This window comes from Ursus maritimus, unplaced genomic scaffold, assembly GCF_017311325.1.
Source record: "Ursus maritimus isolate PB19 unplaced genomic scaffold, ASM1731132v1 scaffold_22, whole genome shotgun sequence".
In the NCBI taxonomy this organism is placed as follows: Eukaryota; Metazoa; Chordata; class Mammalia; order Carnivora; family Ursidae; genus Ursus; species Ursus maritimus.
This window is the reverse complement of record NW_024424675.1, coordinates 23,282,040-23,304,687: the sequence shown is the minus strand read 5'-3', so window position 1 is coordinate 23,304,687 and position 22,648 is coordinate 23,282,040. Positions and strand designations below refer to the sequence as shown.

Genomic DNA, 22,648 nt, shown 5'->3' with positions numbered 1-22,648 from the left:
AAAAAAAAAAAAAAAAACAACAACATAAAGGAAAATCGGCTTTTTCCCCTTTTGGTGTATAGTTCCGTGAATCTTAACACATGTATAGTTTCACGTAGCTGCCACGGTAATCAGGATATAGAGCGGTTCTGTCACTCCCCAGACACCTCATGCTGCCCTTACCCACTGGCAACCACTGATTTGCTCTCAGTCACTACCTTTTTGTCAAAGACCCAGGCTTTGGAAACTCACAAACCTTCTCTTCACTTCTGCCGGAGTTGCCCTTCCTTGAAACCACAGGAGCTGCATGTCCCACTGCCCTGAGGGGGGCAGGGGCGTGGGGCATCCGGAGACGTGAAAGGTCACACTGCTAATGTTTCAAGACCATGTTTTCCACCTTGGTGACGTCGGTGCCTTCAGAAACTGTAGGTGGTGGCCTTTGCTTCCTCCGTCTTGGCGGGGAGCTGGTTCTGGTTGCCCGGGAGCAAGATCAGATCAGGCGCTGCACTGGAGAGGGATCTTCAGGTGTCCTTGGAAACCCCAGTGGTTTTGTTGAGGGGCAGAGGCAAAAAGGGTTCACGGGGAGCTGGGTGCCCAACTTTGATGAGAAAATGTATTTTCTTTTTTTTTCTTGATTTTTTAATTAGTTTCAGAGGTAGAATTTAATGATTCATCAGTTGCACACAACACCCAGTGCTCATTCCATCGCATGCCCCCCTTAATGCCCGTCACCCGCTTACCCCATCAACCCTCCCCTCCATCAACCCTCAGTTGTTTTCCTAGAGTTCAATGTCTATTATGGTTTGTCTCCCTCTGTGTTTTCATCTTATTTTATTTTTCCTTCCCTTCCCCGTGTTCATCTGTTTTGTTTCTTACATTCCACATATGAGTGAAATCATATGGTATTTGTTTTCTCTGACCGACTTATTTCACTTAGCATAGTACCCTCTAGCTCCATCCATGTCATTGCAAATGGCAAGAGAGAAAATGTATTTTCTTAAGCAGAGTTTGCTTAAGTCCCATTTACCTCGGAGAGGAATTTCCCACCTACACTGGCAGCTAATGATAGTAATAGTTTTCTACAAGACCCTAGAACTCTATCCCATCTCTGCACCATGCAGAACAACCCTGTGGGGGCCCTGAGGCTCAGAGAGGACAGTGACCTGCCCAGGGTCAGCCCAGCTAGGAAGAGGTGAAGTCAGACCATCATCACGGGCTGTCAGGCTTCAGTGCTCTTAACTTCGCAAGCAAGTTTGTGTCACAGAATCTTCAGAAAGTTCCTGCTCATGTTCTCTGGAGCCGTCCCACCCCGAGACGTCAGACCGCTCTGAGTCCCAAGCCTGGCTTGGCTGAGGCCTCTCTGAGCAAGATGCTTTTCCCTCCTGCAGCCTCCATTCCCTCGCCTACAACGCGGGGCTGATGGCACCCACCCCTGGGGCTGTGGAGAGGGCTAAATGGGGCAAACAAATCTAGCTTGCAGCCCAGGGCATGGAGCAGAGTCAGAATTCCTAATGGAAGGGCATGGAAGTTACAAGGCACGGACGGTGGGGCCTGGAGCAAGTTTTTCGGCACTTGGGGCTGAATTTCTGCTTAAATACCCCCAGCCCTGAGCCCTGGTATCCTGATAGAAGCCCATTGTGCGACAAGCTCTGCTGGGAGAAAACGCAATGAGTCCACAGCTCTATGAACCTCAGAACAAAAACAGAATCTGAGAAACCCAAGGAGGCCCCTTGAGGCAGGAGGCCCCTGAGCTACCCCTGGAAGGGTCAGGAGAAGGCAGACAAAAGCTGCCTTCAGTAAGGGGCCAGGCAGCCTCACTGGAGGATGGGGCCCAGCCCTCCTATGTTTGTTCTTAGAACCATGAGCTGGAAACCACCTCCCCCCCAAACTCAAGGCTGTCTAGGGGAATCCTCTGTCCGAGAACATGGGCGTTTAGGGTTGCAAATCCCCAGCGAAGTATTTTGGATTAGGCGGTCTGAATTGAAAGGAGACAGGAGGCTCTCTCGCCCTATTCTCATCTCTGAGCTGTTGACACTTCCTTGTTTGCACTTGTCACTGTAGCTGATGGCCTCTGTCATCGGTTTTCCCTCAGTGTGTGTGAGGCGGGGCAAGGGGGGGGGTTGTTAGGAGGAGGGGAGGGAGGACTGGAGGGCGGATCCACAGGGGTCAAGCCTGGGCTCTAGAGTCTGGCTGTGATCTTGGGCAAGTGGCTTTCTCTCTGAGCCTTGGAGTCTTCCTGAATGGATTTGCTGCGAGGATTTGATGAGATGCTGAATGGAAGCTCTGAGCACCAAGCTTGGCACACGCCAAGTGCTTAATATGTGTGTGCTGCTAGGATTAATACTTGTGTGTTATTTCCCCTTGATTTCTCAGTATGCTTTGCCTCCCCTTGGGACGAGGGCGGGAATCAATATTTAAGAACTGAATAGTCATTAGTCAGGTAATTAACAATGATTTAAATGACTTTTCGTAAGCATTTCCCACGGACCTAGTGCGTGCTAAACATACTGCAAGTGTTTTTTCACATCCTCCTACAAACGTCCTGTGTGGGAAATCTATTTTTTAAAGATTTTATTTATTTATTTGTCAGAGAGAGAGAGAGAGCACAGGCAGGGGGAGCAGCAGGCAGGGGGAGAAACAGCCTCCCCTCTGAGCAAGGAGCCCGATGCGGGACTCGATCCCAGGACCCCGGATCATGACCTGAGCTGAAGGCAGATGCTTAACTGACTGAGACACCCAGGTACCATGTAGTAAATATTTTTTATTTCAAAAATGTGTGTTAAAGCCTAACATATGTAAGAAAAATGCCCGTGAGCGAATAGCTCAGTGAATTTTCACAAACTAAACACCCTCCCCACAACATCCAGATCAAGAAACAGAAGCCCGCCTCGAGCCTCTCCCGGTCGCTAACACTCCCCTCAAAGCTAGCCACGGTCTCCATCTCTGACGGCATGGACTCCTGTTGCTGTTTTTGAGCTTCATATAAATGGGAGATGCAACGTGTGCTCTTCCGTGCCCGGCTTTGTTACGTGCCTGAGATCCACCCACGTGGTCGTGTGTCATCGTAGGTCATGTTCGTGACCGTAGAGCATTCCCTTGGGTGACTGTCCCATGGTACTTTTACCCACTCTTTTGATGTGCATGCGGGGGTTTTACTCAGGGGCTGTTAGGACCACTGGTGCCGTGAGCAGTCTCGTCCACGCCTCGCTGTGTCCCCAGGCGCATGTTTCTGTGGGGCACCCGCCGGGGAGTGGCACTGCTGGGGCACAGGCCAGGCCTATGTGGCGCCCTTGTAGCCACCGCCCCCAGGGTTTATAAAGTGGTGTCAAGGCTCCTGTTGCTCTACCTCCTGTAAGACCTCTGTCCCCACTTTGCAGGTGAGGGAGACCTGAAGGTCAAGTGCCTTGTCCCCCACACAGCCATTGAGTCCTCAGACCAGATTCATCCAGCACTTAACAACAGGCATGTGCTGAGCTCGCACCCTGGGCCAACCCTGTGCTGGGGGCCGGGGGTCAACAGCCACTCTGAGGCACGTGGTTCATACCCGCATGAGACTTCTCCTGGGGCTGAATCGTATTTGAACTCAGATCTGTTCGGTGCCAACATTGACGCTTCTCTGCTCTGTCGTCCTTTCCCTGCACTCCACTGGAGCCTGGCAAACACTTGGCACATAATAGGTACTCAACAAATATGGGCTGAATGAGTGAGAGAATGGGAAATCTCGACAGGGCCCTCCCTGCTTTGATGAGCAAATGTCTAGGTGGGCTTCTGGCTGCAGATTACAGGAAAACAGTGTTTTCTCTGGTGTTTCTGGGCTGGCGAGCAAGCCCAGGCATATTTAGTCTTAGGATGGACCTTCATCAAGTCTGACTTCTGGAACCCTAACCTCGGGGCCCAGGAAGGGGGACCTCTGTACCCTTCAGAGTTAGAGTTTATTATAGGACAGGACAGGACTCCACAGGGCCTGTGGTAAAGGTTTTTGGGGGCAGTGGAAGCCCCACTCTGAGGAAGACCTAAGGTCCCAAGATGTGGACTCCCCTTCCGGATCAGTAGGTAGCGGAGGACACTCAAGTCGGCCCGCGGACGGTGGCTGGACTCACAGTTGGTTGAATTTATGGGCAGCAGCCTGTTCTGTAAGGAGAAGAGGCAGGATCAGGCACCAGGGTGATGGCCGTCCAGCCCCCTGCAGGGACTCTCACCCATCCATGCCCACCAGGGGCCAGGGCCTGTGACACTTGCATTAAAATTCTCCATAGTCCATGAGAGACTGTGGACTCTGGGAAACAAACTGAGGGCCTCAGAGGGGAGGGGGGTGGGGGAATGGGATAGGCCGGTGATGGGTAGTAAGGAGGGCACGTATTGCATGGTGCCTGGGTGTTATACACAAGTAATGAACCATGGAACTTTACATCAAAAACTAGGGATGTATTGTATGGTGACTAACATAACATAATAAAAATTTATTATAAAAAAATTATTTCCAAATGATAAGTCTTTATGTGCTTCTTCCATTCACTAGACTGTGAGCTCTGAGGGTGGGGACTGTATCTGTCTGCACATGGAGGGGTGGCCTCAGGTTTGGGGGGGCAGTGCTCCCTAAAGGACTGAGTGGAGATCTGGGGAGGACTTGCAGTTCCTGGTAATCTGGAGGTTTGGGTGACTTGGTGGGGCACAACCTGCTTGGTAGGGGTGCCCTCTGCTGTCCTAGCTCTCCCAGGGGACAGTAATGGTCACTGTCACACGGTCCCGTCTGAGTGTCCTCAGAGCACATGCAGACACCCCTCAGCAGGCCTCACTGGGAGCTCCCCTGGGGCACGTCTTCCCTTTGCCAATCCTGAGTCCGCCTCCCCAGCTGGCTGCAGACACTCACCCATGAGGCTCTTCAACAGTTTCACGTCCAGCTGTCTGAGGATTTCACTGATCAGAGGACACACCTGGGCCACCAGAGAGAAGGGTCAGGCCGGGGGTTGGGAAAAGAGAGCTAGAGAGCCTGCAGTTGGAAGCTTCACGGGATTTCCACAGGGAATCATAGCAGCAAGGCTCCCTTGTATTGAACGCCAACGGGATGCCATGCGCAGCACTTTCATGTCTGCCCTAATCCTCATGCTGACTCTATGAGATAGGGATTGTGGTGATTCCCATGCTACAGATGGGGAAACTGAGGCACGGGGAGGCTGAGGCACTTGCCAAGGACACACAGCCAGTAGATGACAAAACGGAAATTTTTCATGGAAATTTTTCAGGTCCTGAAGTCCAAGATTGGAAACTCTTTCCTGAATTGCCAGTATATATGTCCTGACCCTCAGACTCAAAGATACCCCAGGGGACAATATTTTTCTCAAACTTACCTGACTTTCCACCAGGTGTGGGGTAACTTTAGCCAGGTTCCCCCTGAAGTTGCGGAGAAAATGTTTCATCTTTGGTGAGATATCTCTAGAAAGAGAGATAGATGTACAGAACAGAACAGATAAATCCATGCAATACCAATGCCAGATGCTAGGCATTGAGTACACCTTACACAGTCATTTAATCCTCAGTGAGTCCTATACAGTCGAAGGGGCACCTCAGAGAGGTGATGTTACTTGCCCAAGGTCACTCAGCTAGTAAGTGCTGATTAGATTAGAACCAGGTCAGTAGAGCTCCAGAGTTCAGTCCTTCCCTGGCACTGTCCTAGCCATGAATGCCTGGCATGACTTAGGCAGTCAGCGAACGTCTGATGAATAAATGAATGGACACCCACTGAAGACCTAGTTGCTTTCAGCATTCTGGAATTACAGGGAGAAATCACACCCAGATCTTGCCCTTAAGGGACTCACAGTCTGCTGAGGTTAATAGACTTGGTCAGCCAGTATATAGATCTATTATACTGTATTAATACATACACCCCATAAATAGTTCTATTTTGTTTTTTTCTGTCTCGTTCACGATTGTATCCCTGGCATCAAGCATGCCATGTCTGGCTCATAATACGTTCTCAGTCAATACTTGTTGAATGAATGAGTGATGAGGAGGAGTTCTAGAGAAGAAGGGAAGGGCATTCCAGGCAAAAGGATCAACATGTGCAAAGGCACAGCGGTATGAAAATACATGGTGTGTCGATGGAGGGGTAGGTCCTTCAGTGACACAAGAGGGCAAAGGGCTGCAGAGCAGGGCAGGTGAGAGGACAAATGGGGTCCTAATGACATCCAGAACCAGTGGAGGGTTTGGAGCAGGGGCTAGGGGACATGACCACATTTCTGTGCTAGGAAGTTACTTCTGCTGCAGGGGGAGAATGGAGTGGAGGAGGTGAGGTCTGAGTCCAGGAAAGCCGGCTTGGCTCCTGCAGTGATCCAGGAAGTGGTCTAGGAACCAGGGTAGTGGCTGTGGGGATGGAGAGAGAGGAGGCAAGCAGGGGCTGCCAGTAGGTCATCGATGGGAGCCGGGGAAGGTGACTGCAGGGTGTGAGGAGGAGGAAGAGTCTGGCTGCTAGGGGAGTGGCTGGGCCGGCACTGGGATGCTGACTCAGGAAGAGAGGTAGATCCTGGGGGGAAGGGTGAGATCTGTGTTGGGCCCATCCAGGAGGTGGTGGAGGCGTGCGCCCTCAGCTAGGGCTAGCCAGGAAGGGGCCCAGCCCTGGGGAGGCCCCTGGGACCTTACTCGGTTAGGACCGTCGTGTAGATGCTGTTCGGCTCCACAGAACAATTGCCTATCACCAGATGCCTCCGGCCAAACTCGTCTTTCTCCAGCCAGAACTCCACGACGAGGTTCATGCATGCATGTGTTTTTATAACTTTGTTATTGAAGGGCCTGGGGACGAGAGAGGAGGAGGAGGGAGAGGGCAGGAGACGGAGAGGAGGAGGTGGAAACAGCCAACACAAAGGGAAGTGTGACTTTTTCAACAAACCAGCCCTGCCTGTTGACTCCTGCAGCCAGGGACCAAGGAGCAAATGCTGTTAGGCAGAGTGACTTCTGAAAATCCTTTAGATAGACCAGCTTGGGGCCTTTGGATATTCAGAAGTGGAGGGTTCATCTGTTTTTAAAAATCTGTACTATTGAGCTGTGCTCTCCCTTTTCTTGGGGGCAGCTGATGGTAAAGAATGGTCTCAACAGATGGAGGAAAGGTGATGATATAATTAGTGTTTCTCTCTCTCCCTCTCATCAATGTAATGAACTCACATAGGTTTAAATGAGCAAATCACCAGGGCTTGCCATCCACATTTCAGCTGAAGAAACCGGGGTTTGGAGACGTGAAGTGACCTGCCCTGTGTGACCTGAAGTCACACAGCAAGTGAGTTCAGAAGCCAGGATTTGAACTAGGTCGGAGTCAGAAAGATCTGCATTCCCCAGGTTGCCAAATTCCACCCTCCCCCCAACTCGTGGATTCCCACTGGAGAGGAACAGTGCCCCACCAACCCTGCTGATGTATGACTCACAGTCTCAAGTCAATGTCAAATTCAAGTAAGATGTTTGCTGAGAACCACTCCTTATGGAAAGACATCCGGATCCCACCATAGTCTAGCTGAATGTTGGTGATGTTGGCGCTACACAGGGAAGAGCAGAGGTGGGAGGGAGCTCAGACATCAAGGCCTCAGGCTGACAAAAAAGGCTGGCATGCTGTTTATGAAAAGGGCCTGGCGGTAAGCTTTGGAGTCAGATCTTTTTAAAGATGCTCAGAGGGCAAGAGCCACCTGCAGGAGCCTGGGGCTGCAGGTTGTCCCAGAGGGCCCTTCGCAGCTCCACACAACAAACGTGTGCAGCCACAGCCAGCTGCAGACCAGACTGGGGCTGTTCTGAGACCCGGCCACAGCCTCCCAGCACAGGGCCCCACCACCTGCCCAGATACCCAGGCCCGAGCCCCAGGAGCCTTCTTGGCCTTCTCTGTATTCTTCACCTTCACATTCACCCCACCGGTGAATCATGCTGGCTCTGCTTACAAAATATACCCGGAATTTGGCAACTTCCCACTCTTTCTGTCCCTTTCACCTGGACCAGGTCACCATCACTTCTCACCTGGAGATGCTCTAGTTTCTCTCTGGGCTCCTTGCCATGAACTTGGCCTCTCTACAAACTATTCTCCACGTGGCAGCCAATAGGCAGCCCTATTACTTAACATTCTTTCTGGGTTTCTCACTGCTCTTGGAATAAAATCCGAGCTCCACGCCATGGCTCCTAAGACCTGCAGGGTCTGGTCCCCCCCGGCCTCCATAGCCACACCTTCTACCACCCTCCTCCTTGCTCACCCAGCCACACAGGACTTTTTCTCTTTCTCAGACACACCAGTCTCTTTCCTACCTCAGGGCCTTTGCACTCACTGCCCTCCTATGTCCTTCATGTGGTTTGCTTCCTTCTCTTCATTCTTCCTAGGGATTATCTCCTTAGAAAGGTCTTCCTGATCAGCCCCTCACTCTTACCCCTTACCTTGCTAAAGTTGTCTTCATAATGTATCTCTCTATCTGAAATTAGTTTTTTACTTTTGTGACTTAACTCACTAACTGAGATATAAGATCCAAAAAGGCAGTGACCATATGTCTCGTTCATAGCTGTATTCCAAGTACCCATCCCAGGTCCTGATACACAGCAGGTGCACAATGAATACTTGTAACAGCTGTTAAGGGACTGGAAGGAGAGAGGTGATTGTGGCCGCACACGTCCTGGGAAACCCTGCTGGCGAGTACCAGTGCTCATTAGAATAGCGAGAATGAGGGGCAGAATGAGAGAGAAGGTGTCTCAAGAGCACAGCAGGCTGGAGCTGGGGTGCTGCACCGGAGCGGCTGGGAGCCTGGGAGGCTGAGGTCTGGCCCTCCAGAGGATGGAGTAGAACTGTAGGCGGGCAGCCCGGGTCCAGCTCTGCTGGGTTAATCGGAGCGCCCAATGCCTACACATCCACTAGGAGCAGAGAAAGCTCCCAAATCCCCGAGGCAGGGACAATTATTCCGCCCATTTCGCTGATAAGGCTGAAGCTCAGAGACCTCAAACACCTATCAAGCAGAGTCACACAGCAGAGTCACACAGCTATCAAGCAATAGAGTGGGGTTCAAATGTCTGAGTCTAGTCCTGGGTTCCTTTGGCACCCCACATGTTTATCCAGTCTGTGCTCTGGGTACCCATGCTCTAAGTAAGGTTGGAGTGCTCTAGCGATTTCCCCACGGTTGGTGGCAGACCCAGGATTTAAATGCAGAAGCTTTTATTCCTGGCTTTGCTTTAATTACCGTTATGCTGCCTCCCCAAATGACCCCTCATATCAGGCCCCCACTCTCTCTTGTATTGGGCCTTTTATCCCCTCCTTCCAATCTTCCTGCTTTCCCTCTTCATAGCCATGTCCCTCCATGCCCTCAGCTCTGCCCTCTGACCCAGAGCTTTATAGAGCGTCCCAGGGCCAGGGATGGGGTTCAGGGGCTCACCTGCTTTCTTGCTGATGCTGGAGGCTCATGCCGCTTATTAGCCAGCCCACCATCCCTGGGGCCATCTGCCCCGAGGCATTCAGACTGTCCATGAGTCGGAGGTTCTGGATTCGGCCCTCTGCATTGTGCTTCATGAGGCCCTGGGCGATAACTGGAAATGGACAAGGGACCAGTGACCTTGCACAATGTCGTGGACAAGATAGGGGGTTTGGAGTCAAGAGGCCTAGGTCGTGTGTGGGCTGGTGCTTCCGCTTCCTTTTTTTTATAATGATTTTTTATTATATTATGTTAGTCACCATACAGTACATCCCCGGTTTCCGATGTAAGGCTCGATGATTCATTAGTTGTGTATAACACCCAGTGCACCATGCAATACGTGCCCTCCTTACTACCCATCACCGGCCTATCCCATTCCCCCACCCCCCTCCCCTCTGAGGCCCTCAGTTTGTTTCTCATAGTCCGTAGTCTCTCATGCTTCATTCCCCCTTCTGATTACCCCCCCTTTCTTTATCCCTTTCTTCCCCTACCGATCATCCTAGTTCTTATGTTCCATAGATGAGAGAAATCATATGATAGTTGTCTTTCTCTGCTTGACTTATTTCACTTAGCATTATCTCCTCCAGTGCCGTCCATGTTGTAGCAAATGTTGAGAACTCGTTCTTTCTGATAGCTGAGTAATATTCCATTGTATATATGGACCACAACTTCTTAATCCAGTCATCTGTTGAAGGGCATCTCGGCTCCTTCCACGATTTAGCTATTGTGGACATTGCTGCTATGAACATTGGGGTGCATATGGCCCTTCTCTTCACTACGTCTGTATCTTTGGGGTAAATACCCAGTAGTGCAATGGCTGGATCATAGGGTAGCTCAATTTTTAACTTTTTAAGGGACCTCCACACTGTTTTCCAGAGTGGCTGTACCAACTTGCATTCCCACCAACAATGTAGGAGGGATCCCCTTTCTCCACATCCTCTCCAACAATTGTTGTTTCTTGCCTTGTCTATTTTTGCCATTCTAACTGGCGTAAGGTGGTATCTCAGTGTGGTTTTGATTTGAATTTCCTTGATGGCTAATGATTTTGAACATTTTTTCATGTGTCTGTTAGCCATTTGTATGTCTTCATTGGAAAAGTGTCTGTTCATATCTTCTGCCCATTTTTTGATTTGTTTATTTGTTTCTCGTGTATTGAGTTTGAGAAGTTCTTTGTAGATCTTGGATACCAGTCCTTTATCTGTAGTGTCATTTGCAAATATATTCTCCCATTCCGTGGGCTGCCTCTTAGTTTTTCTGACTGTTTCCTTGGCTGTGCAGAAACTTTTAATCTTGATGAAGTCCCATAAATTCATTTTATCTTTTGTTTCTCTTGCCTTTGGGGATGTGTCATGAAAAAGGTTGCTTTGGCCGATGTCGTAGAGGTTGCTGCCTATGTTCTCCTCTAGAATTTTGATGGATTCCTGTCTCACATCGAGGTCTTTCATCCATTTGGAGTTTATTTTTGTGTATGGTGTGAGAGAGTGGTCAAGTTTCATTCTTTTGCATGTAGCTGTCCAATTTTCCCAGCACCATTTATTGAAGAGACTGTCTTTTTCCCACCGGATGTTTTTTCCTGCTTTATCAAATATTAGTTGCCCAAAGAGCCGAGGGTCCATTTCTGGGCTCTCTATTCTGTTCCATTGGTCTATGTGTCTGTTTTTGTGCCAGTACCATGCTGTCTTTGTGATCACAGCTTTGTAGTACAGCTCGAAATCCGGCATTGTGATGCCCCCAGCTTTGTTTTTCCTTTTCAACAGTTCCTTGGAGATTCGGGGCCTTTTCTGTTTCCATACAAATTTAAGGACTATTTGTTCCAGTTCTTTGAAAAATGTCCTCGGTATTTTGATCGGGATAGCATTGAAAGTGTAGATTGCTCTGGGTAGCATGGACATTTTAACTATGTTAATTCTTCCAATCCATGAGCATGGAATATCTTTCCATCTTTTTATGTCTTCCTCAATGTCTTTCAAGAGTGATTTATAGTTTCTAGAATATAGGTCCTTTACGTCTCTGGTTAAGTTAATTCCAAGGTAACGTATGGTTTTTGGTGCTATTGTAAATGGGATGGATTCCCTAATTTCTCTTTCTTCGGTCTCGTTATTCGTGTATAGAAATGCAACTGATTTCTGAGCATTGATTTTGTATCCCGCCACGTTACTGAATTGCTCTATAACTTCTAATAGTTTGGGAGTGGCTTCTTTTGGGTTTTCCATATAGAGTATCATGTCATCTGCAAAGAGAGACATTTTGACTTCTTCTTTGCCAATTTGAATACCTTTGATCCCTTTTTGTCGTCTGATTGCTGTTGCAAGGACTTCTAGTACTATGTTGAATAATAGTGGCGAGAGTGGGCATCCTTGTCGAGTTCCTGATCTTAAGGGAAAGGCTTCCAGCTTTTCCCCATTGAGAATAATATTTGCAGTAGGCTTTTCATAGATGGCTTTTATGAGATTGAGAAATGTACCTTCTATTCCTACACTCTGAAGGGTTTTAATCAGGAAAGGATGCTGTATTTTGTCAAATGCTTTTTCGGCATCGATTGAGAGGATCATATGGTTCCTGAGTCTTTTCTTGTTGATATGATGTATCACGCTGATTGATTTGCGAATATTGAACCACGCTTGCATCCCAGGTATGAATCCCACTTGATCGTGATGGATAATCCTTTTAATGTACTGTTGGATTCTATTAGCAAGTATCTTGTTGAGGATTTTGGCGTCCATATTCATTAGGGAAATCGGTCTGTAATTCTCCTTTTTGAGGGGGTCTTTGCCTGGTTTGGGGATCAAGGTAATATTGGCCTCATAGAATGAGTTTGGTAGCTTTCCTTCTGTTTCTATTTTTTGAAATAGCTTTAGGAGAATAGGTATTATTTCTTCTTTGAATGTTTGGTAGAATTCCCCAGGAAAACCGTCCGGGCCTGGAGTTTTGTTATTTGGAAGGTTGTTTATCACTGACTCAATTTCTTCATAATTAATTGGCCTGTTTAAGGAATCAATTTCTTCCGGTTTCAATCTTGGTAGTTTATAGGTTTCCAGGAAGGATTCCATCTCTTCCAGATTGCTTAGTTTATTGGCATATAGCTGTTGATAAAAATTTCTAATAATCCTTCCAATTTCAATGGTGTTCGTCGTGACCTCTCCTTTTTCATTCATAATTTTAATAATCTGGGTCCTTTCTCTTTTCTTTTGGATAAGTCTTGCCAGTGGTCTGTCAATTTTATTGATTCTCTCAAAGAACCAGCTTCTAGTCCTGTTGATCTGCTCTACTGTACTTCTGGTTTCTGCTTGATTGATTTCAGCTCTAATTTTGGTCAACTGCTTCCTCGTGCGTGGATTAGGCCTGTCCCTCTGTTGCTGTTCCAGCTTCTTGAGGTGAGAATATAAAAACTGCATTTTAGATTTTTCTATTCTTTTGAGTGAGGCTTGGATGGCTATGTATTTCCCCCTTAGGACTGCCTTTGCAGTATCCCATAGGTTTTGGACTGTTGTATTTTCATTCTCATTGGTCTCCATAAATTGTTTAATTTGATTTTTGATTTCCTGGTTTATCGAGTCATTCCTGAGCAGGATGGTTCTTAGTCTCCAAGTGTTTGAGTTTCTTCCAAATTTTTCCTTGTGGTTGAGTTCCAATTTCAGAGCGTTGTGGTCTGAGAATATGCAGGGGATAATTTCAATCTTTTGGTATCGGTTGAGACCTGTTTTGTGTCCCAGAACATGGTCTATTCTTGAGAATGTTCCATGGGCATTAGAATAGAATGAGTATTCTTTGGTTCTGGGGTGTAGTGTTCTATATATATCTATGAGGTCCAACTCGTCGAGTATGGCATTCAAAGCCTTTGATTCTTTGCTTAGTTTTTGCCAGGGTGTTCTGTCTATTTCTGAGAGTGGAGTGTTGAGGTCCCCTACTATTAATGTATTTTTATTTATATGTCTCTTTATTCTGGTTAAGAGTTGGCTTGTGTATCTTGCTGCTCCCCTGTTGGGGGCATATATATTTATAATTGTCATATCCACTTGTTGAATACTTCCCTTAAGAATAATATAGTGCCCTTCTGCATCTCTAACTATAGTCTGTAGTTTAAAATCCAATTTATCTGATATGAGAATTGCTACCCCAGCTTTCTTTTGAGGTCCATTTGCGTGAAAGATGGTACTCCATCCCCTTACTCTCAGTCTGAATGCATCTTTGGGTTCGAAATGAGTCTCTTGTAGACAGCAAATGGATGGGTCATTTCTTTTTATCCAATCTGCAACCCTGTGGCGTTTTATGGGATGGTTCAAACCATTTACATTAAGACTGATTACTGAGAGATATGATTTTAATGTTGCCATGTTGCCAGTAAAGTCTTTGTTTGTATTGGCTGTGACTTTCTGTTCTGTATCACTCTTGGGGCCTTTTTACTTTTATAGAACCCCCCGTAATATCTCCTGTAGGGCTGGTTTCGTGGTTACAAAATTGGTTAGTGACTGGCGATTCTGAAATGTCTTTATTTCTCCATCAATTCTGAATGACAGCCTTGCTGGATAAAGGATCCTTGGCTGCATGTTTTTCTCTGAAAGAGCTTTAAATATGCTCCCCCAACCCTTTCTCTCATTCCAGGTCTGTGTAGACAGGTCTGACGTAATTCTGATGCTTTTGCCTTGGTACGTGAGAAATTTCTTTGCCCTGGCCGCTTTCAATACTGTATCCTTGCATCTAATATTTGCGAATTGCACTATGACGTGACGTGGCGTAGGTTTGTCGTGGTTGAGCTTGGGAGGGGTCCTCTCTGCCTCTTGGACACGAATGTTTGTTTCCCTTGCTAGATTAGGGAAGTTTTCAGCTACAATTTGTTCAAATATCTCTTCTAGACCTCTGTTTTTCTCCACCCCCTCGGGGATGCCGATGATTCTAACATTGGATCGTTTCATTGAGTCAGTAATCTCCCGTAACCTACATTCGTGGGCGTGGATTTTTTTAAGACCATCTTCTATTTTCATTTTTTCCTCTATTAACCCATCCTCCAATTCACTAACCCGTTCCTCTGCTTCTGCGACCCTGGCCGTCAGAGCCTCTAGTTTTGCCTGCATTTGGCTCATAGAATTTTTAATTTCTGTCAGATTCGCTCTCATTTCTGTCCTTAGGGATTCTATATTCTCAGTAACCTTTTCGTTAATAGTTTTTTCAATTCTACTCATCATTTTGACCATCGTTACTCTGAATTCCATTTCTGATAATTTGGTTACATCCATATCCATTATTTCTGTGGCAGAGGCCACAGAATCACTGTCTTTTCTTTGCTGGGGGGGGCTTCTCCTTCTTGTCATTCTGATGAAGAGAGGTTGCGGGGTTTCCAGAGCCCAAATTATTGACTGGGTCCCAGGCCGTGCCCCTTGTTTTATAGGGATCTTAGGGATGTGGGCTTCTTCTTTAAAGATTTTATTTATTTATTTATGTGGCAGCCAACCAGCGAGAGAGGGAACAGAAGCAGGGGAGTGGGAGAGGAAGAAGCAGGCTCCCAGCGGAGGAGCCCGATGAGGGACTCCTTTCCGGAACGCCGGGATCACGCCCTAAGCCGGAGACAGGCGCTCAATGACTGCGCCACCCAGGCGCCCGGGTTGTGGGCTTCTTGATTTTTCAGCCTGCCTTCTGTGTTCTGGGGGAGGGGCCTGCCGCGCCGATACTCAGGCAACCCTGTTTGGGTAGAGTCTCCGTGTCCCCTGCGAGGGAGGATGGGGATGGGCACTCTCTGAGCCGGTATTTCCAGGCTTTTGTTCTCTGGCGGCTTTCCCTGGCGGTTTGCTGTGCCTCTTCTGAGAGTCAGAGCAGCAGCGGCCAAATTTCAGCCTCTGTCACGGAACAGAAGGATTGCGGCCCGTTCTCTACTAATGTTCTGGCCACTTTAACTCTGTTTCTGTTGGTGCTGCTCAACCCTGCAGCGTCCCGGGATGTGCGCCCCACACCCGGCGTCCCAGCCCTCACTTCAGGGCCTGCGCGTCTCTGTCCTTTGTGTTTCTAACGCCGCAGCCACCGGCCGCCCGCCTCCCGGATCTCCCGGTCTCAGTCTATGCCCGGTGAGCACACCTCGATTCCGGAGTTCCGTGAGAAGCCTGGTGGCGCGCGCACCCGGTTCAGGGTCTCAGTCTGCTGTTTCGCGGGTGCCGACCGCGAGTCCGCCCGCTCCCCCGTGCAGGTGGCCCGCCGGCCGCCAGCCGCCCCGCGCGCGCTCCGGGAGTTCCCGGTCTCAGTCTGGATCCCGTGAGCGCACCGGGATTCCGGTGTTCCGGGAGATGCCTGGTGGCGCGCGCTCCCGGCTCACCGGTCTCAGTCCGCTCTCTCGCGGGTGCCCTCTGTGAGTCCGCCCGCTCCCCCGTGCAGGTGGCTGTCGCTTCCCGGCGCCCGAACGCGGCGGCTCCCTCCCCCTTCCGTTTATCTTCTGACATCTGTGCGCGGTTTTACGGCTCCCCGCTTCGTACCTCAATACTCAGCGCTGGAGATGTTCATTTGTAGAGATCCAGATGCGTCTTCCTGCGTCTCAGGCTGATTCCGTGGTTGTTTAGGCTGGTCTGGTACCTATCCAGCTTGACTCGGGGGACCGGCTGAAAAAGGGGCCCCCTACTCCTCCGCCATCTTAACTCTCAACCCCTCCTCCATCTTAACTCTCAACCTCGTGCTTCCGCTTCTTGCTGAGTGATAGGTGCTTGTCACCCCCCAGATCCCCTCTCTACATGGAAATCCATGTGCCTTATCTGGGAAATGGTGCTTTGCAGGGCTGAGGTGACACCCTGGCAGAGGGTCTGGCAGGCAAGAGCTGCTCGAAGAGATACAACGGTGGAAAGCCCACCTGGTGCGGTCTCTGAATCTGGACCACAGAACCTCACGTACAGCATGTCCATCACAATAGACGTTGGCTGAAGAGAACAACTAAGAAGAGAATGAATGTAATCTCTCCCGCACTATGCCTGGAATCAGATGTAGGACTAAGCGGAGCTACCAGCAGAAAAGAGTAAATTCCAGAAAGGAAGGGGATTTCAAGTGCCGGGCATGCTGAAATCCTGCTCTCTTGGTGCTAGGATTGGGCCTAGCTCTGATGAATCTCCGAGCACACCACAGGACACATTGATCTCAGTGCCTTGACCCTCCTTGTGATCAGAACCCACACTGCAGAGCAGCAGAAACCATGGTTCTCCCTCACTCCCCTCCCTCCAGCTCCCAGACCCCCTTTCAGTATCCCATGATTCTGTTGCCTGCAAATAAGAAAGTGTGTCTGGAGTCCTAGATCTGGGTTGAAATGCTATCACCTTCCTGGGTCTTGATTTCCTCATCAGTATAATGGGGGCAGTAATATGCCCATCTCACAGGATTCTTGTGAAGAATATTGAGATAAGTTATCCAAAGATATTTGAATAAATATCATTTATCCAAAAAAGAATATTACCGAGCATCTATTGGGTATCAGGCCTTGTGATGCATACCAAAGACACAAAACCGTTTTCTATCTAGTAAGAAAGATATACATTGACCAAATAGTTTCAGAGGTAGAGTGATACTATAGGTATGCCTAGAACTCTTAGTAGTTTTTGGTTAATGATAATAACAACACTTGGAAAATTGTGAGCAGTAGACATTAGTAGTTGCCAGCCCAATATCCATTTATCCATAGACCCATCCATCCATCCATCCATCCATCATCCATCCATCCATCCATCCATCTTCCATCCATCCTGCATCCATCCATCCATCCATCCATCCATCTTCCATCCATCCTCCATCCATCCATCCACTTACCCATCCATCCAACCATCCGTCCTCCATCTATCTGCCCAATAGCCACTCATCTGTCCATCCATCCACCCTCCCAGTCATCTTCCATCTGTCCAAATATCCACCCATCTATTCATCTATCTATCCATCCTCCCATTCATCTGTTCTGTCATTCCCATCTGACACCTGTTTTGATTCAGGCACTCTCTCCAATTCCTGGTCCAGATGAGGCCTTTGATTATCTGAACCATCATTGTCCAGTGATTGTTTCAGATATAAAGTGGGCACGTGACCCAAGTTAGCCTTATCAGACTAAACAGAAGATTGTATGTTTCACGTTTGAGGGAAAGTTTCTTTCTCTGTCTCCTACTGGAAGGGAGCAAGGCAGTCTGTTGCTTTGATGGCCACTGGCCACCATTTTCCTATCACACTGGGAACGAGCGGCCTGAGGATGAAACTATGATGATAGCAGAGCTGAAAAAAAAAAAAAAGGACAAAATCCAGCTCTGGATGGCACCTTTGAGTTGCTGATTGGATCAGACCTGGAGCTTGTCCCACCTATGAGTTTGGTTATGTGAAATAACATTTTTTTCATTGTTTAGGCCATATTGAGTTGTTTTCTGTTCTGTGTAGCTAAGTATACTAACTGATATGAGAGGTGGTTATAGTGATAAATATATTCACAGTTGAAAAAGTACTTGGCACATGCTTTTCCTCATTTAAATCTCCAGCGTAACCCTATGAAATAGCATTCTAACTGCACCAGTTGTAACCGTGAGAATGCCTGGGCCCCCAAACACACACGAATGTATCTCATAACCTATATGGAATGGATACCTTTGTGGCAAACCATAAAATGCCAAGTTGTGATGAGGGAAATGGGAAACATTGATAATCTAAGAGATTTAAGAAATAGAAATAGTAATTGAAGATTTCATTCCCCAAAAGTTTTTGATCTGGATGGTTTTGGGGAAGAGTTTTACCAAACTTTATACAAAAAGAGATGATTGTGAAAGAAAATAAAAGAAGATGATGCCAAATTCATTTTATGAGGCTAGTGTAACTTGCCCAGCTTCCAGAACAGTACAAGGGAAGAAAGGTCCATATCAATTTCATGTATGAAAAATCTGCTAAAGTCCTATAAAATTACCAGCTAGCAAATTGAATAGCCAACAGTACATTATAAAATGTATTTTAGTATGATACATTGTAAGTACATTCTAGTACGTTATAAAAATAGTACATTATAAATATATCATTCTAGTAAATTACAAAAATATCCTATTTATTCCAGAAATGCTGGGATGGGTTCAACAGAAGAAAATCTATTAATACAATTTATCACGTTAATGGTTTAGAGGAAAAAATGGAGTAATTTTTAGATGCAAAAAAAAAAATTCGTTAAAAGCCAATACTGATTTATGATTAAGAAAAATTCAGAAAAAAAAAGAAAAATTCAGAAAACCAGGACTATGGGGATTTCTTTAACATGATAAGAAAGATTTCAAAAACCTCTGGAAGATGTCATACTTAGCAGAGAGAATCCTAGATACATTCCCGTTCCTATAGGAGGCCTAATATATACTACAAACAAGAAAAAGGCACAAGAAGTGTAAGGTTAGAAGAGGACAGGAGATGAACCTGTCATTATTTGCAGATGCTACAATCCTCTAGATAGAAAATCCAACAAAATAAGTAGAACAAACTATTAGAACTAAGAAGAGGTCAGTGAGATTTTTGGATAGCAGATTCATTTCCAAAAACCAACAATTTTCTTCTCGTCGGAACCAGCAATACCAACTAGCAAATATAAAAGAAAATTAGGCAATATTTACCATAGCAACAACTATACATTTCTCTAGGAATCAATTTAATAAAGCTCAGGACTTTAACAAAGTTCATAGGACTTTAAAATTCTACTAAGGGACGTAAAATAAAATTTTAAAAACTGAAAAATATGCTAAGTTTGTAATGAGTGACCTCTCATTGCAAAAATGTCAGTTCTCTCTAAATTAACAAATTCAGTGAAACCCAAATCCAATTTCCAGGTGATTTTTTTTTTAAGAACTCAGCACACTCTAAAATTCAAGAAGAAAGGTCTATTGGATAAAACAGCATTTTACAAAGATGTAGTATTTAAAATATTCTGCTGTTGGTGTAGAAATAGTTACACAGACACAGAATACAGAGCCCCAAAGGGAGTCCACGTGCTTGGGAACTTGATCTTTCATAGCTGGGTTGAGAAAGCAGACTCCTTACACAGACGGAAGTGAAGCTGGGGCCGTACTTACATGCATAAGCAACATAAAAGTGGCCTTCAGGTGGGTTAAGATCCTGAACGTGAAGGGTGAAACGATAAAGCTATTAGGAATAATAAAGTAGAAGATGTCTGGGGTAGAGACAAGGGTTTACGACTAATCAAACATAAACCATAGGATCAAATTTTGATGAGTTTGAAAATCTTCCTGTTCGGTGAAGGATCTACAAACAAAGTTGTGACAGTTCGAGAGAATGTTAGCACTGGTTAGACCTGACGAAGGACCAGTGTCAAGTATAAATTAACACTCAAATGAGAGAGTCTAAAAAAAAAACAAAACAAAACAAACCCTGGGGGAAGCAAAAAGAAACAAGAGATAAGAACAGGGAATTCGAAGAAGTCAAATGGCTAACTAAATTAGGATGAGATGCCCAAACTTCCCACTGATGAGATGAAGTCAAGCTGAGACAATTCGATAGCACTCAAGTGCACTTCAGGCTGGCACAAAGGAGAAAGATAGTGTTACGTACTGAATTGTGTAGCTCCTCCTGCCCCCAAATTAATATATTGAGGTTTTAGTCTCCAGTGGGACTGTGTTTGGAGACAGGACCTTGAAGGAGGTAAAGAAGGTTAGATGTGGTCCTGCGGATGGGGCCCCAATCCAGCAACACTGGTGACTGGCGTCCTTCTAAGAAAAGAGACAGACAGCAGAGTGCACTCTCTGTGCACACACAGATGGAAGGACATGTGAGGACACGGGGAGGGCAGACACCCACAAGCCAGAAGGAAGAGAGAAGAGGGGTTTCCACAGAGACCAACCCTGTGGGCGTCTTGATTTTGAACTTCCAGCCTCTAGAACTGTGAGAAGAGAAATGTCTGTTGTTTGAGCCTCCAGCCTGTGGTATCTGGCTATGGCAGCTGCAGTAGACTGAGGCAGATGGATCCTCCCCAGTGTTGGGAAACAGGTGTGGGGAGACAGGTAGGCTCTTTTGTCACTGGAGTGGGTGTAGACCAGCACAACCCTTCTAGAGAGCAATCTGGCAGTCCTTAGTTAATTGCGTTTGTACCCCTAGGGCCCAGCCATCCATTCCACTTCTGGTTCTATCCCAGGGACATTCTTCCATGGCTCCTAACAGGGACACATGCAAGGATGTTCATCTCAGTGTAGCCTTTAATAGTGGGGAGTTAGAGACAACTCAGGTGTCCATCTCTAGGGACATGGCCAACCAATGGTGAGGTGGAGGAATCTCATGGACTTCTCAGCACCAGCCTGAAGCAACAGATGTCAACAGCGCAGTGTCCAATGAAAACAGTAAAAACCAACAAGATCTATATGACAGTACCATCTATGCAAATCGAAACAGTGCATGTTGTATCAGGACATGAGCGTATAGAAACACATGTGTCAAACACACCACAGGGCCTGAGGAAGAGGGGGTGGGCGTGAGAATAAGAGGTATAGGGAAAACGACAAACACAAGAGGGCCTTGCCACAATTCACGGTAATGATGATGTGCTATGAACTGGCGTGTGATCAACTCAACCTCAGTTTTCTGTACTTGAGGTCTGAGAGAAAAAGGAAGAGAGGCAGTGACTGACCCGAGTTCACCCAGCAGGATGATGCCTTCCCACCCACCCTGTGACAGTGGGCAGAGTATGGGCTGAGCTTACTTCTCGCCAGAGCTGGTTTGCTGTCCATGTGGGCCTTGGCCAAGCCACGCCAGGGCTGCTTGTGCAGTGCTGAGGGCACGGACAGCAAGCTGAGGAGGACCAGGAGCCTCCGGATTGGACACATCCTGGGTTCTGGGACTTGCGGGTGTCAAGAAGGGTCAGATGGTACCCAGGTGTGTGGTTGCGGAGGTGGCTGCCTGAATGAGTGGACTCATGGCTTTCTGTGGGAGGACGACACCAGAGTTAGCCCTGAGCATGCTGTGGGCAGGTGTCATGATGGGCTGTGGCAGCTGCCACTGGGCTTTGCTCACATGGTGAGGGCAGCAGGTGGAACCCTGTGGGGAGGGCCAGGGATTCAGAGGGAGGCTGTGTTGCTTGGATACGCCCAGTAGAGCCCACTGTTGGGTCATCCAGCGGGAGTCCTCTCCCAGACCCTGCACAGGCTGGGTGTTGGGGATCCCACAGTAAATGAATGAGGGTGGCTAATTTCAGGCTCTCCAATTGAACTAGGACTTTCTTAAGGGCAAGGTTATTCGCGATGCCTACCATGATGCTTGCTTGCCAGGAATCAGTGTTAATGAATGTTTGTTGAGTGCTAAATGACTGAATACATGAATGAGTGAGAATAGTTGATCTCTGAACCACCTACCGAATTATAAGTTTCTGGAGGACAGGGTGTGAGTCGATTTAATTCTCATGTGTCCAGTGCCTCCCATGTTTACTGCATGGTAGTTAGCAATAAATGGTTGTTAAATGATATGAATGAATGAATGAATGAATGAACAGTTGGATGGATAGTTTATGGGTGAGATTTACAGGAGGCAGACAGAGAGTCTTGAAGCCAAAGCATTAGGTTTTACTTCATTGCTCTGGATTTGGGGGTCAGAGAAACTTCAGTTCGAATCCCCCTGTCCTCGCCATCTCAAGAAATGGTGCCACAATCCATCTAGTTGCTTTGGCCCCAGCCCTTGGAGTCCCTCTTGACCGTTCTTTCCTCATTGCCCACAGCCCATCTGTCAGGAAATCCTGTCAGCACTTCCAGAATCTGACCACGTCCAGCAGCTCCTTCTCAGCCACCCTCACACTGGCTTGGATTACTCAGGGGTGTTCCTACTTGATTTCGTGGCTTTCTCCCTTGCCCGCCTACAATCTCTTTTGCACACAACAGCCTGTACAATCATTTTTTTTTTAATTTGTTTATTTTTATTTGGGATGGGTGGAGGGGCAGAGGGAGAGGGAAGGAAGAGAATCCCAAGCAGACTCCCTGCTGAGTGCAGAGCCCAAAGCAGGGCTCGATCTCACCACCCTGAGATCATGACCTGAGCCAAAACTGAGAGTCAGACACTTAACTGACTGAGCCACCCAGGTGCCCCCTGCATGGTCATTTTAAGATGTTAATCAAAATTCTTTAAAGTTTCCCACTGCAGCCACACAGGCCTCCGGGGTCTGGGCCCCACAGTTCAGCTCTGAGACAAAGGCACTCTTCACTCCGTGCTCTCCTCCCGGGCTGTAGGGAATGTGCAGGGTCCTTTGCAGAGCTCATGAAGCCCTGGGGCCATCCTTGGGCACTTCACATCCA

General features: G+C 47.4%; 1 protein-coding gene across 1 annotated transcript; it reads right to left on the bottom strand.

The window, feature by feature from the left end:
* Positions 1-4,075: 4,075 nt before the first annotated feature.
* Positions 4,076-21,207, bottom strand: BPIFA3 (BPI fold containing family A member 3). The gene is made up of 7 exons (XM_040638669.1): positions 21,070-21,207; positions 9,360-9,510; positions 7,392-7,499; positions 6,616-6,765; positions 5,328-5,412; positions 4,850-4,913; positions 4,076-4,110 (listed from the first exon to the last, which is right to left on the bottom strand). Exons 1-7 carry the CDS (start codon positions 21,191-21,193, stop codon positions 4,076-4,078), a joined length of 717 nt encoding a protein of 238 aa, XP_040494603.1. The 5' UTR covers positions 21,194-21,207.
* Positions 21,208-22,648: the final 1,441 nt, after the last annotated feature.

Bases quoted from the DNA above. Each gene is read 5' to 3' on its own strand.
- BPIFA3 (XM_040638669.1), bottom strand. From the start codon at position 21,193: ATGTGTCCAATCCGGAGGCTCCTGGTCCTCCTCAGCTTGCTGTCCGTG. The intron at 9,511-21,069 runs GTAAGCTCAGCC...GTCCATTTCCAG, and splicing joins CAAACCAGCTCTGGCGAGAA to TTATCGCCCAGGGCCTCATG. The intron at 7,500-9,359 runs GTGAGCCCCTGA...TTCCCTGTGTAG, and splicing joins CAGCATCAGCAAGAAAGCAG to CGCCAACATCACCAACATTC.